General features: G+C 42.8%; 1 protein-coding gene across 1 annotated transcript in view; it reads left to right on the top strand.

Annotated features, from left to right (window-relative positions):
- Nucleotides 1–16,006, top strand: part of TMTC1 (transmembrane O-mannosyltransferase targeting cadherins 1) — a 255,722-nt gene that overhangs the window by 78,667 nt on the left and 161,049 nt on the right. The window contains exons 6-7 of the mRNA XM_058282990.2: nt 13,387–13,468; nt 15,696–15,799. Of these exons, the coding sequence (XP_058138973.1) occupies nt 13,387–13,468; nt 15,696–15,799 (186 nt within the window). The remainder of the gene's footprint in view (nt 1–13,386; nt 13,469–15,695; nt 15,800–16,006) is intronic.

The raw sequence follows: 16,006 nt of genomic DNA, 5'->3' as shown, positions 1-16,006 counted from the left end.
GTGAAGCAAGTTACCACATGATCATTGCCTAAACCCATTACTTTGGTAGTGATTGAAAACCTTATTCTGTCATTGTTTCTTTTTCCTTGAGGTTCCAGGCCTGAGGATTGAACCTGGGACCTCGTATGTGGGAAGCAGTTGCTCAACCACTAAGCTACACTGGCTCCCCTGAGTTGTTTTTTGCATTAGTTTCCTTGTTTGTTTGTTCTGTGTATGATGTACTGGGAATTAAACCCAGAATCTTGTACATGGGAAAAAGGCGCTCAAGTGCTTCGCTACATCTATCGTTCTTTTTTTTTTTTTTAAAGATTTATCTTTTTATCTCCACCATCACCAACCCTCCCCCTCCCCCATTGTCCTCTTTCTGTGTCCATTCACTGTGTTCTTCTGTGTCTTCTTAGGTGGCCCTAGGAACTGGTACTGGGACCTTCCAGAGTGGGAGAGAGGTGCTCAATCTCCTGCACCACCTCACTCCCTGTCTGCTGCGTCTCTTATTGTCTCTCCTCTGTGTCTCTTTTTGTTGTGTCATCTTGCCACACCAGCTCTCTGCATGGGCCAGCACTCCTGCACAGGGCAGCATTCTACTCCGGCCATCTTGCCATGTGGACCGGACTCCCCGTGGACCAGCTCTCCGCTCAGGCTAGCGTGCCTTCACCAGGAGGCCCCAGGAATCGAACTCTGGGCCTCCCATTTGGTAGACGGGAGCCCAGTTGCTTGAGCCACATCTGCATCCCTTGTTCTTTCTTCATTTTCCAACTAGATTATATCTCTCAAAAGAAACATGCCTTCAGGCATATTTGCTTACTGCGGAAGTACAGTTTATGTAGGCAATGCAGAACAAATGCTTGATTATTTGCTTTATTTACTGGCTTTCAAAATAATTGAGTTTACTAACATCTTCCAGAGCAATGTGAATTTTTTTTAAGTATCAGCATGCTCTCGTGGGATTATGCATATCTGTATATTTCAGTCCACCGTAGTTATTCTTACTAGTGGTCCAACTGCCCACCTCTGGCCAGTAGGAGGTTTCTCCAGGTGGGCCCTGCGTGTCTTTGATGAGGCCTCTGTAGTCTTGGACAGCATCCTTGGTACGACCAGATAGTTCACGTTCATCTCATACAAACTACCCCAGACCTGGAGAGAGCCGTTTCTCCAAGAATTTTTATTCCTTTTATTTGGAAATGATTTTTAGGACCAAAATCTAGCCTGTGGGAGCTCACTGCTCCTGGAGAGTTTACTGTTTCTAGGCCTTTTCAGGGGGAGTTTTATCAATATACTTGTTATTTTTAAAAAGATGAAAATAGATCCTGAGTTTAATCGATAGTTTGAATTCACATTCAGAGCTACAGGGATTTTTCCCAGCCCCGCGATCGTACATGTCTGTCTCCCTTACTACCAGAGAAGATTCTGGCTCTACAACTCCGGCGTGATTATCTGCTGTGTCCACATTCTTCAGACAGTAGTCTCAGAATAATGATGCTACCTTTGCCAGAAACAGTATGATTATTAAAAAGAGGTTAGGAGTTTCATTTTTGTAATTCTTTTTGTTTTTAAAGTATACACTCCTAGACTAAAATTACTGTTTCACACTTACTTGATACAGTCCCTTTCTGTGTGGTTCTGGATCACTTATTTCATGTAGCTTTTGGTTTTTAGTGATGACTTCTTTCTTGGACTTAATTTTGTTTATAACCATATAAATATTAGTTTTTAATCCATGAAAATGTCTACTCAGCGAGGTCTATCCCAGACCTCTTCCCTGTGAGCTCTCTCTCCCTGGATAACCCTTCTTCTCTCTCCTCCTTCATCTCTTTCTCCCTTTCTTCCTCATTTTGTCCAGTTTTCATTTAAAATGGCCACTCCCCTCTGTCTTCGATAAATGGTAATGTAATATAACCACTTCTCCCCAGTATGCTTCCCCCCCCCCCCCCACTTAATAGTGTATCCTAGAGATGATCTTCCTCATAGCTGCACAGGGTCACATTGTATGGATGAGTCTGTTTTTTTCAGCCTCTCCCCTGTTGACAGACAGATAGGCTGTTTCCTGGTTTCATTATTTCAGGTAGTAATGCAATGAAGAGCCTTGTGTATATGGTTTGGGAATATTTTAGACTGGCCTAATTTTAATCCCAGCTTTACCACCTCTGTAAATCATGGCATTGGACAAATCAGTTAAAATCTTTTCTTAAATTAATGAGTTTGTAAAATAGGAATATAATTTGAATTATTGTGAGGAGTAAGTGAGATAATGTAGAGAAAGTATGGGTTAACTGACAATTACCACTGAATCCCTTTATAAATACAGTCAATGGGAGAGCATGTTGAAAGAAATTTAAGAAGCAGAGTATTGTAAGAACTACATCATATAGAGAGATAAAGTTCTATAATGAAAAATCATTTAGGTGTGTTAATGGGAACAGAAAACTAATTCTACCAAAGCAGTAGGAAAAGTCTATCCAGAATACAGGTATAAGTGCAAGTCTGGAGATTGTTTTTTTTAAATCACATAATATTTAAATATTTGCATGTATACTAGAAACTATATATAAAATAGCTAACCACTTAACTGGTTTTTATAGTTTTAACAAAATAAGGGAGTAGATGGAAATGTACATTACTTTAATAAAATAAAATCTCACAGTATATACTCTAAAGAGAGATAAAATGTCATTTCTGATATTACAAATATTTTTCAAATACGAATGACAAAGTTCTACGTGTTTAAAAAGAAAAATGTAAAGGATTCTAAATGGCTTATCTTTAAAAAAGAATTCTTTGACAACAAAAGATACAGATCAAATGACAAGTTTTGAGCAGCTTCTGATGTTAGGAAACGACCAATATATAAGACCCTGTTCCTGCTATAATGAACTTTAAATCCAATTACAGAGATGAGTCCTTCACATGTAAACCCTGAATCATTTTATACTGAGATGAACAAGACTGTGTGTACTCCTGAATGTTGTTTCAGCCTTAGGTATAATAGAAGTTCAGAAAATACAGACGCAGTTGGGGTCCTGGAAACATGGGATGTCTTTGTGGGGAAGGTGGGACTCGAGGTGGATCTGGGAGAACTGGGAGGATTCCCAGGGGTGAGAGTGACTTTTGTGTGTGTTCATATTTTGGGTTTATATCTGTTTGCTCATTTCCTTAGGACCTTACAAAACCAAGAGGACTACTTTAGCCATTTCTGTTTTTGGCACACTACAGATTGTTAAATACACATCTGTGAACCAGCTGAATAAATGAATGAATAGTTGGATTTTTCTGATACCTGAAGCTTTATCAACATAAGGCCACAGTGTAAAATAAATTTTACACTTTATTTATTCTGGATGAAAATCTCCTGTAGACTTTTGTGTATTCTCTGCCTTCCCAGGCAGGGTACTTGGCCCTTGCCACGTTGTAGGAGCATCAGCTGTCGAGCAGTACCGCAGTAGCACCTCAGTACTTCCAGAGCCGCCCAACGGCTGCCATCTTTGTTGGTCTGCTTTTTTGCTTCTAGTTCTCAAATTGCTTTTGAAAAATTTGTCTATCCTTGTTTTTAACTTTGTTTTCATAATGGTATTTATTGATATTTTTCTGATTATGTAACGTTAATTGCTGAAAAATTCGAATCTATAGAAAAGTATGAAGAAGATATGAAAGACATGCATAAAATCAGTGATCACAGTAACTTCTTTCGACTGGTACATAACTCACCAGTCTTCTGCTATACTTTTCCTTAAAGACTGGACTTATATTTTATACCCTGTTTTCTCATATTCTTTGGTTTTATTTAATAGATAATGAGTATTTTCACATATCTTTAAATATTCTTCTAAGCATAATTTTTAAAAATTTCCCCCCCCTTGTGGCTTGCTTGCTGTCTGCTCTCTGTGTCCATTCGCTGCGCGCTCTTCTGCGTTTTTGCTTGTCTCCCTTTTTGTTGCGTCACCTTGCAGAGTTGGCTCTCCATGGCGCTGGCAGGCCAGCAGCGCTCTGCGGCTTGTGGGCCAGGAGGCCCTTCGCAGTGTGCAGGCGAGCCCGCCTTCACAAGGAAGCCCCAGGACACGAACCCAGGGCCTCCCCTATGGAAGACGGGAGCCCAACTTGTTGAGCCACAGCCACTTTCCTTAAGCATAATTTTTAAATGACTGTAATTCAACTTTATGGTTGTGGCAAAAGTTATTTGATTCTTTCCCTGTACTTGGATATTTAGGCTGCGTCCAGTATTTCACTAATGTAAATTATGTACATACATCTTTCCATGTATTTTCCTTGTTTCCTTGGAAAAAAAATTCTGATTTCTGAAGGTTGAGGAAGTGTTTTAGATTTTGATTCAGACTGCCCTATTGCTCATCACAACAGGTTATACAAAGTTATACAAATTTTCTTTTTCAGTATATGTGTCCTGTCAATAACTATTTCCATACGTGGACCCGACTTAGTCTGCATCTCAGCTTGAGGTCTGAAGTAAATTGTATTATTTTGGTTCTAACCAAATCGTCTCACTCATGGACAAGATGTTGTTGTTCTCACACTGGCATAGCAGCTGGGTCAGGAGTAACGGTTCCCCAGCTCTCCACGCTCAGGGGCCTGGATTAAGAGCCCTTCTCAGCATGGCCAGGAAGTGCTTCATCTGGTGGCCGCAGGCATCTACCGTCTGCCAGTGTATCATGGAGGTCTAGTTAGGAAGTGGTGGTCGGGCCTGATGCCTCCTCACCTTCCTGGTGGGGTTAGCACCTCTTGCCATGTCCCCACACCCTGAGGAGCGTTGCTGCCACGCTGTCGCTTCTGCGATGGCCCTTCTTTGGTCTGGATGTGGAGCTTACGTGGGGCTCCTGGAAACGGCTGACTGGGATCGGGGTTCCTCCCTGGGCGGGGACGTTTCCACGTATGTTCTCTGGGAAGTAGCTGCCTTTGTCGGTCTAAACTCCTCACTCGAGCTCATAAAGAGGTTCTTCTACTGGAGTAGAAGATTGTGGAACAGGGGAACACTCTGCTTATAGCGTTATTTAGTGCTGCATTGTAGAAATAGGGCCCAGAAAACTGGAGCGGTAGTGATTAGAGTGGGAATGGTTTAGATGATCTTCCATACAAAGAAAGGATGATAAAACAGAGTGACATGCAATATAGGAGAACTTGCATTAACTCTTAAGCTAAGTATGACCAATATTTAAAAATAAAAATAATATATGACACATGTGGAAGAGTAAAACCAGATAATATATCAAAATCATAGATGCAAGGTATTGGAATTTTAGGTTTTTTTGAATGTTTGTTTTTGTTTACAGCCAAGATTGGTCCTTCAGGCACCATTGCGTCCATCACTTTTAGATATGCTGTACTTTAAAATCAAGATGGTCAGATTCCTTTTATCAGTGGCATAGGCTTGATTTGAATTTATTGTTTAAAACATCAACTGCTACTACAATCACCCAGGCAGCTTTATAGTTCACTAAATAAGATGGTTACAATCCCTTTGATTATACATATAGGTGACTATGTACAATCTTAGGAGTTATTAAACCCTTTACCTTTTCTTTCCCTCCTTTTCCTTTTGTTCCTTTAATAGAATGACAGTGTAAAGTATACATTGTAATGGTTGATCCAAGTTAGAGGAAAAGATTTGACTGATTGCTTGAAAATGTGAGTGAGAAAATTCTAGTTCTTATATTTTCATATTTTCCGAACGAGCAAGCTGTACCAATCAGTAGATATCTAGAGCAGGACTTCTTAACCTTTTTTGTCCCACAAGCTCCTTTGCTAGTCAGATGCAAACTGCAGACCCCTTACTAAGTCCACACTATACTGTGTATTATTTAATAATTATACCTGCACCAACTTATCCCCACAAGGATAATGTTTCTTTCTTTGAATTTTGCAGAACTCATGGCTTGGTTTACTCTTTAGCAGTTTATTGTGTTACCTTGTATCAACTTACTCAAGGATGGCATGTAGGGTGACCATCTCATCCTGGTTTGCCCAGGACTTTCCCAGTTTTAACACTGAAAGTCCCACGTTCTAGGAAAGGGTTCCAGGCACACTAGACCCTCAGAGTGGGCAGTTCACGCTGGTTACCCTTTGATGACGAGCTTAACCTGCACAGCAGATGTGAGTGTCTGACCGCAGTATCCAAGCAGAAATAAGGGCATCTATGAACAAGTAGAATGTGGTAAAACCAACTAAAGCTTCGTCTTCTAGGAAAATATGCTCTTTTACCCTTCTCCTTCTAGCAAGGAGGTTTCCAAGAGAACTGGAGAAGGAGTAAATCCTTTTTCTATACTTATGCTAGCTGAATTCTTTTACTTATTTGTTCCTTATTTACTTGTGGCTGAGCAACAGTCCATATGTGTTTTAGTATTTTCAGCTAAGAAACAGTCATTGTTCTAAGTGGCTGCTTTGGGGGATTTTATGTGCTGCGTTGAGCTCTTTATATCCATCGTCTCATTTAAATCCCCTCAGTGGCCTGTTAAGGTAGAAATTACCATGTCCACTTTACAGCCTTGATCTTATTTAAATCCCTGCAGTAGCCTGGGAAGGTGGAAAGCACCATGGCCAGTTTTCAGCTGAGCACCCTAGACGGAGGTTGTTTAGGGGGCTTGCCCCTTCTCCCAGTTGCTTACTGACCTAACTGAATCCAAACCCAGGTCTGTGAGACTCCGTGGACTTTGCTGTTTTCCTGCTTCCACTGCTGCTGTAACAGGGAGGGCTCCATTCGCTGGGAGCTCATATATACACCTGAGACCTCATATATACACATAACCAAAACTTAGCAAATTGTAGTATTTTTAGACTATTTTCAGAATGTTTATTTTGGAAACCAGAAGTGAAATATAAGTTAAGTATACATAAAACTGAATAATATGACCTGAACTGGAATTTCTAGACCCTGACAACTTTCCTACTTAAGCTCCTTATTTATGTTTTAAATTGAGACTCTTAGTTGCAGACAGAAATTAAGAGAAAGTTTTTAAAAATTATATTAGTGAAAAAAAAGTATACATTTAAAAATTATATAAACTTAAATATTTTTGATTCTTTCACAGTACTGAGAGACATTTTTTGCAAACATTAAATTCCTAACACGGTATCTGAATAATGATAGTACCTCATAGTTTTCTTCAATGTGAGTGAATGTTGGAATTAAAAAATAAAACCAAATTAACTGGAGTTGAAGCCTTAAAACAGTTTCACTGGTTCTTTTTAATATAACACAGACCTTTGTCCTCAATGTGAAAAATAGAGTTCCCAGTGACATAAAATATGAATCCCTCATCCAAAGTAAGATTCTTATAGGAAAAGTGATTTTGAAGGATGGTTGCCAAGATTGTGCCGAGAACGACTGATTCCTGACTCTGTAGCCCTTTTGACTCTGTCAGCCCTCCTGTCTTCGAGAGAAAGCCAAATTGGGGCACGCGCAGGCAAGGGGGCTGTTCTCTGGAGGAGTTTATTGGGACAAAGTTTCTTTCCTCCTGCATGGGCTGTGTGCCTCCCTGTGAGTGGTGTCGGTCTCATCAAGCCACCTGCTGCTGCGGGGTTTGACCACAGCTTGCCAGTGGTGCACCCCGGTTTCGGGAGGAGCTGGCAGGAAGCGGAGGCTGCCAGCCGACCTCCTTGGCCTCCCTTTCTCTCTGAATTTCTGCACAGACCATAGTCCATGGAGCTTGTGTTTACCTTGCAGCAGCCACTACATACGTTAACCTTTAAAAGGCTACGTTTTAAAGGGCCCTTCAAGAATTATGCATTGCCTCAGTTCATTCATTCATTTGAAAAACCTTTATTACAGACCTGTTCTAACTGATGGAGAGATCAAAGATGAGCTTTATCATTTTTGATTAATGGAAAGTCATTGTGTTATAAATGTGCAGAAATGTCATTTGTTTTTTAAAAATCTATGTTACAAGCATTCTGGATAAGCCAGCTGTATTTTACTTTCATGCTGCGAGAAGTAGTGCATGAGGCAATGGGATTTTATTTGGGGTCTCCCCTCTGCCACTTGTCTGCTGTGGGATCTGGAATAAGCACCTCCACGGCCTCATTTGTGAGATGGGGAGGAGTATGGGCCCAGGGGACTGGTCAGAGGGTTAAGCGACATTGGAAAGGTACAGTGCTTAGCACAGTGCCTGGCACATAATAAATGCCTTAAGTTAATCACCCCCCTCATTAAGGAACTGAAACTTCCCTGGGATGGTTAATGACAGATATAGGTGATAATCACCAAAACAGAAATTTTGCTACTATTTGTAGAGGGAGTAAAAATCAGAGTCTAAGATAATTGTAGAAGAGGTATAACTGGGGGTCTCTGACTAAAGTAATGAAGGCTGAGCTTGTTGCTCTTAGACACTGAAGAACTATGTGGCTTTTTGCAAGTCAGTTCATGACTCTGGACTTAATTTTATTTTTCTCACATGTAAAATACCTGGGCTGTTTTGATCCCTTGGACGTCACACATTGACTCTCAGAATGGCTAAGAGAACTGAAATTATATTGCTCCATGCCTCCTCTCTCTGTATTTCCACTTTTCTTTGTGCAATAATGCAAGTAAATATTCTTTCTAAGTGGTCTGCTGAGTGAAGAATTTAACATTTCTGAAAAACATTTTACCACGGTTATAGAACAGGGTGTTGAAAGAATTTGGGCTTTAGATAGAACTGAGAAATTCCTCAGTGCCTTCTTGGAATAGCTAGCTCCTTCTTCTCAGAATCTGCATTTTAATATTGCAGTCCACATCACAGGTTGTTCTTCTGTAGACAGCCTTTGGTTATGAAGATTCTGACAAGAATGCATTAAAGAGAGAACTCATAGACGCTGATATTTCTTTTGTTGTTTTCTTACATTTGTAATCTTTTCTTTTTTTTTTTTTGGATTTGGATTTTATTTTATTTTATTTTATTTTATTTTTATTGACTTTGTAATAATATTACATTAAGAATATATATGTGAGGTCCCATTCAGCCCCCCCCCCTACCCCCCCTCTCCCCCCCCAACAACACTCGTTCCCATCATCATGACACATCCATTGGATTTGGTAAGTACATCTTTGGGTACCTCTGCACCTCATAGTCAATGGTCCACATCATGGCCCATACTCTCCTCCATTCCATCCAGTGGGCCCTGTGAGAATTTACAATGTCCAGTGATTACCTCTGAAGCACCATCCAGGGCAGCTCCATGTCCCAAAGACGCCTCCACGTCTCATCTCTTCCTGCCTTTCCCATACCCATCGTCCACCATGTCCACTTTTCCCAATCCAATGCCACCTCTTCTATGTGGACATTGGATTGGTTGTGTCCATTGCACCTCTATGTCAAGAGGAGGCTCAGATTCCACATGGATGCTGGATGCAATCCTCCCATTTTCAGTTGTAATCACTCTAGGCTCCATGGTGTGGTGGTTATCCTTCTTCAACTCCATTGTAATCTTTTCTAATGTCAGCTCTGACTCCCTTTGGTCAACTGAGAATTTTTTTTTCTTGCATTTCAAAGAGAAGCAGAATTTCTGAATTTTTATTCTAAAAAGCTCTGAATTCAAATTATTTTTTCAGAGTATTTGAGTATGTGACTCTTCATCTCTTTTATTATGTCGAAAGAGTAAGGAAAATTAAATTAACATGAATGATATTCTAGAAAGTTTTACATATACAAAACTGTTTATATTTATTAGTATAATGTTAAATAGTAACAACTTGTGGGTCTTAGGTGTTTGTCACTGAGGTAGTAGTTAAGCACAAATTTTCTGGTGTTTATAAATTCCATGACGGACTGGAAAGTCTAATACAATATTTTTGTCTAAACCATCAGAATTTAAGATAAAGAAGATAGTTCCATCCACATGGTTTTTCTCTTCTAACCATTCCACATTCAAAACTGTGGACATTTTTATTTTGTATCCTGGTATAACACTGGAAGGTAAAGGAGAACACACAGAAAGAAAAGGGTTTGAGTGGAATGTGGGAAAAACAGTTTAAATTCTGTTCAGTTTGGTAAGTATCATGTGACTGTCTGTACCAGTTACCTATTAAGCTGCTAATTGTGTTAAGAACTTCAGTGACTGAAAACAGTATGCATTTATTTAGCTCTCAAGATTATGGACGGGTTGGTTGGTTGGTCTGGCCTCAGCCAAGACCTCAGGAGGACTTGAGGAGTGAGGTCTGGAGGGTGAACTTCAGGAAGACGTCCCCTTTGGTTCTGAAGACTTGAACTTCATCACCGGAGAAGGTTGATATCATTACTCAGATAATATGGATTGTGGGGAGCAAAAGTTTAGGGGATTTATCTTGGCTAAGCTTGATCTTTTGCTTTTATTTGTCTAAAGTCAATAGAAGTTGTAAAAATGCCGATTGCACAGTGCCAGTTCCCCAAACTGGTGTTAAAATAACTTTTCATGCGCTGCTGAAATTGGGAAGAGTCTACTCAAAGTGGGGGATCAACTAATAGTTGTCCCCTCTAATCCCTTGGCATTCTTTTTTTGAAACACAGTAGGTTTCTTTATGTTTTGCTTAGTTATCATTTTATGATGTCAGCAGATGGTGAGAACGTCCAACTGTGACAATGTTAGAGCTGAAAGGGACCCTGAAACTATTCACTCCAGCTGCCTCCTTGATCAAGGAAGGAAATGAAGTTCCTGTGGGCTTGTTCCAAGTTATGCAGTAAATTAGGGTGAAGCCCAAGAATAGACTTGTGGACCTTTGGTTCCCGTTCTAGAGTTTTCCCTGGTGATTAGGCTTTGTTGGCAAACTGTCTGGTTTTGCAGGGACAACAATAGAGAACCGGATTGAAATTGAGAAGTTTGAGCGACAGCATTTGCATAGTGCCTTGTGTCCATAAGTCACTTTCAGGTGCTTTATCTTATGAAATGAGTAGCTGAGAGATTCAGGTGTCACAGGATCATTCTAGCTCTTTGCTTTTCTCCTCTTTAGAAAAGGAATCACGATGGCCCTCCTCCTGGAATTGTTGTTAGTGGTGGTTTTACGTCCTGCACTCCCTCACGTGATGGGGCCTGGCACGTCGTGACTGTTTGCTGGTGGGGTTGTTTTTCTGTTGTTGGGTTGATGAGGGCTGCTGCACTCTCCAGTTCTGTTGGGGGGAGAGGAGAAAGTGGAGCAAAGAATTCAGGCCCTCGGAGTGTTCCCTGCAGGAGCTTAGGAGGCCAGGCATTCTGGCTTATTTCCCATTTACTCTTGGTCAACAACCGGAAATAGAAATCTTGAAAAGAGGTGATTCCTTCAGTCACTTCTCTCCCTATCGGCCTCGGCCTTCATTGCCGTGGGAAGCTAAATCTGAAGAGTGAATTATCTGGTGCCTGGAACTTCTTGAGGAAATGGGCCTTCTTATGGAGGAGGACTTTCTAAACAGGGGGACAGTGTATAAATACAACTCACTGGAATAACCAGCGTATGAGCTTTCAGTGAGGCGTAACAGAAAAAAGTCCTCAAATCTGTGGCTTGTTCCTCAGAGAGGAAAACCATGTCTAATTTTTCTTCTGTGTTAAAATAAACAAGAGAGGTTACTTGAGAAATGGAGCTTCCAAAATAGACCCACCACAAAGCACTTTTCCCCTCCCCAGATGTCCTGCTCTCCCAGCTCCCTCCCCCCGCTGCCACCGACCTCACATCGTCCTTTACAGCAGGGTTGGAAATCGTCAGTTGGTCTTGGTTGAGTTGGCCTGAAATGGCAGACCTGTAGCTGAGAGTAAATTCACAAATGACTGTGTTACTGAATCATTACTTGGGTGCTGCTTTAACTTTCTCTAGTACATTGTAGAGCAGCCAAATGTTAATACCTGAACTTCTGAACCCGCCCACCTGGTCCCAGCCCTCCTTGTGTTGTCATGGTTAACCTAGTCCCAGCCTGTGTTTATGTTGTGATGGTGACCTCTCTACCTTCCCTTGTTTGGATCCATAAAACCCTCAACTCCGTAGACTTGTGGAGACAGGATTTTATGTCAGTAGGCTATCTGATCTCCTGCTTGGCCCTTAGTAATCAGCTCTTTCTCTTTGAAACCCCAGGGCCTCGGGAATTGGTCATTTGAGTGCATCGGGCAGAGAACCCTGCCTTTGCTTGGTAACAAGCATGGTAGATCGAGGCAGAGCTGAGAGCAGGATGCTTGGCAGGATGACAGGCCCCTCTGAGACTAGAAATCAAAGAAAAGGACACTCTCCAAAAGACCACAGAAGCAAACACATGCAGGATTTTGCTAACGATTTCAGTAAATAATGGACACTCAAAGTCCATTTTGGAACAGTAGCTGCACACCTGAGTTTCGAGAGCTTTCCTCCTTGGTATGTTCTCTGTTGAGCGCTGAGAGAAGAAAGGGATTTAAATGTGGTGCTAGGATTGGATCCAAATCAGAGCTTGTGAAAAGCTGGCTCTAGAGCTTTTAGTACCTAGTTGAATGGTCAGAGCGTCTGAGTCTGTCACTTCCAGAGCTGCTGGTGCACCTGCCTTTAGGAGTGGGAGGGGGAAGACCGCCCCGAGTGGCCGCTGCCTGTGTTCAGAGCCTTTGGAAGCACTGGACTGTTAGAGAACATGTTTTGTGAACAGTCAGGGTGCAGTCTGTGTGAGGTACTAGCCCACTCTGGTAGCTTCAGGCCTTAGCAAAGGATTTCTCTCCTTCCTGAACATTCCCATTCAAATGCAAATGTTAAGAGGTGCTGGAGAGAAATTCTTTGAAGAAAAGCTCTATTAAAAAGAGGAAAAGAAAAGGGGTAGAGGAAATAAGGTTGAGGTGGGAAATGCTCGCTGGCTTTTGTGGTTTGATTCAGCTTTTTTTTCTGCCTTCTGTACTTTAACAGGTAGATATATGCATGTAGGTGAAAGTGAACTACTTGAGGTTTCCTCTGGGGGCCAGTTGACTGCCCCTCCTGCTTCCTTCCGTTGTCTTCCTTAAATCAGCCAATCGCCTGTCCTCTGTGTGGCAGAGGCAGAGTCTACCCGGGGCCCCTGTCCCCCAGAGGATGACATTCTTGTCACCTGGCTGGGTTCTGAGGGACGCAGGTGGCTGAGAAGGTCACACGCTGTTTGTGGGCGAGCCCAGCTTTCCAAGGCTGTCACCATGGACAGGTTCACCTCACCTGGCCGAGGTTCCCTTTGTGTGAGGTGCTTTGTGGGTCCCTTCTAGCTGCCCTTAGGGGGAGATGAACTTACCTTGTTCAAGCTGCCAGGCTTACGTGGGACGGGGTGGGGTGTGGTGTTGATAGCTGGCTGGGCCCGCTCCTTTTCCATGTATTTTCTCCCCATTTTATAAGTGAGAAAAACAGGGGCTGAGGGATTAAGAAGTTTGCTAAGGCTCCAGGTGGTGGGGGGCCGAGTGGGGGCTGAAACCCAGGAGGTGGTGTGCTGCCCAGAGGACAGGTGGGTGTGGTGGCATTCGCTGCCTGAAGGGCTTTCTTTCCTCTTTCAGGTATCTGACAACAAGCAACCACAGAAGTTTCCTGCTTACCATGAGGCCTTTTTTAAAAAGAGCTGTTTTGGTCATCAGTTATGTAAGTGCACATGTGCTTTTGAAAGACCTGATACAGCGTGTTTTCTTAATACTTTACTTTGGCATGGATGTGATTCAGATGAATAGAATCAGCAGGAGATTCCAACCCCCTGATCGTAGTCCTGCAGACTGACGAAAGAGGTCACACATCATAGAGGTACATCAGGAACTGTCTGGGTATATGTGAAGTTATGATCCAAAAGTGTGAAGTACGGCACATCCCATCCCTTTTTTGTGCTCTCAAGAGAGCAGGCGAGAAAACCCCGGCTGCATCAGTCGCCTGCTGCTGCATAACAAGCCATCACAATGTAGTAACTTTAAATAACCACCACCAATTATTTGCCCCACTCCTTTAATTTGGGCAGCAATTGATTCTTCTTCATCATGATTGTTGGCTGGAGTTACTCAAGTAGGGTTGTTCGACCGTCAGCTGGGCCCGGTCAGGTCAGTTTTTCTCCACACGGCCTCGCTCTCTCTAATAGCTCATCATCTCGGGCCTCTCCAGCAAGAGCCAGGAGCTCACAGCACGGCAGCTAGGCTGAGAAGAATGCACCTCGAGGCTTAGGGTAGATCTGACCAACTACAGAGGCACCTTCTGTAGCTTCTACAGAGCAAGTCGCACCACCAACGGAGGTTTAGGGAGAGGGACATTTCTCTAATGGAGCAGAATGCACGAACAAAGAGGACAGGAATTATTGGTAGCCATTTCGGTGTCTATCACACTATCATTCTCTTGGATATTCCTATTCATAGATTAGTGAACTGGTGTGTTATAATGTTGCTCTTTCTCATAAGTTTCCGATCAAAAGTTATAATACAAGTTTTGATAAGAAACTTACGAAAATGTCTTTCAGTTGCTGTTACCAATGATAATTTTCTCGACATTAAAATGAGTTTATGGGAGAAGATAAGCATGCAAAATCAGAGTGAAGTAGAGATCTGGACATTTTCAGCCAAAGGGGCAAGAACTTTTTTCTAAAGAATTTCCCCACATTTTTTTGCATAGAATTAGGACAAGTCTATACTTGTCCCAGAAGTGATTTATTTTCTTAGAGTTGTTTGGAAATGCAAGCAATTTAGTATTATTGCTGTGACAAAAGTTGTGAAATACCATTTTCCTTTTCTTCTTTTACTGTAAACTCACTCTCAAAGCCCTTTTTATAATGGTTCTACACAACTGTTTTATTTATTTCAATTCCCAGAGTTTTTTTTTCCTCTTCAGAGTGTTTTCAGTTCACATTTCGGGTTACTTTCCCTGTTTCTCTGGTAGTCGGCAGTGCTGCTGGGATCTCTTTAAGGCTGTAAATTCTGTTTGTAAACATGCCACCGCCATGCTTCGCCCTGGAGTAGACCGTGGTGGAGTGAACCGGAGGGGCCCTCGGCTGCTGCCTGGGCTTTCGTCACTGATGCTGTGCTCAGGGCTGGCCGATGCATCCTTGTAGGTTTTTAAATAAGGCAGCCATGAACTAAATCTAAAAGAAATGCAGCTTTGACTTCCCCAAGCCTTACTCCCTTAGCTTTGTCCAGGCACAGCTCTCCTTCCGGTTTTCAGGGAACGGCGTCAAGGCCGTCCACTGACATGGGAAGTCCACCAGTGGGCAGCGAGGGTGGACTTCTCTGTGAACGAGCTCGTCCCCAGGACTGTCACTTGGGCCTCTGAGCAACGGGCGCTCAACTTTGGTGGCAGAATTCCAGAAGGTGAAATAAGAGGTACTCTCAGGGGCTTGTCGAATTAACCCTTCGAGTGTGCTCAGGACTGGGACATATTCAGGTATTTTCACTTGAGACCTGGCGGTGTTACGAATCCTGTTTTAAATGAGTTTAAATATGGGGCTTTGCGAGGGGCGGGGTGATAAGAGCTGGGGCTTCAGAGGTCAGTGGCGGGGGCTCAGCTGCCGGATCGTGCAGAATGCCAGCCCGGGACCCTGGACACACGGTTGCCAGCTTCGGCCGCCTCACCTTGCAGGGGACAGCGATCCCCAGGGTGTCCCCGGCTATAGCAGCCGGATGTCTTCCTTCCGCGCCCTGCCTCTTCGCCTTCGTTGCCTGCTCTTCTCCCTTTCCAACTGTTTCTACTTCCCCACTCACCGTGAGCATCAGGATTTTGTAGGCATGCTCACTATAAAGAATGTTTGCAAAATGCAGTGTTGGGAAGGCGCCTCCAGCTGTCCTCGGGAAGGCGGGCCACCCCGGTGGCGGCTGTCTCCTCACCGCGTCTCCTCCCCCAGGTCCTCCTGGTCCTCTACTTCCGGCTGTGGATAATGGGAGGGTCCATGCCACTCTTCTCCGAGCAGGACAATCCAGCCTCGTTTTCGCCTTACATCCTTACAAGGTCAGTAGAAGGACGTTCTTAAACTTTCGCTTGGCATTCGTTGGCTAGTTTTAATCATCTTGATCTATATTATTACTTTGGTTTTACGCTTTGCAGAAAGATGGGGTTGTGTCCTGTTCACAGTGTAGGGGGAAAGAAACTGCTCTCCCGCCTTGGAGATTCTTTTCAGCAGAGGGCACGGCTTTGTTGGTATGATCAATAATGTTC

This window comes from Dasypus novemcinctus, chromosome 20 (assembly GCF_030445035.2).
Source record: "Dasypus novemcinctus isolate mDasNov1 chromosome 20, mDasNov1.1.hap2, whole genome shotgun sequence".
NCBI classification, from domain to species: domain Eukaryota; kingdom Metazoa; phylum Chordata; class Mammalia; order Cingulata; family Dasypodidae; genus Dasypus; species Dasypus novemcinctus.
The sequence above is the reverse complement of the archived record's forward strand: the minus strand, read 5'-3'. Positions and strand labels throughout refer to the sequence as shown.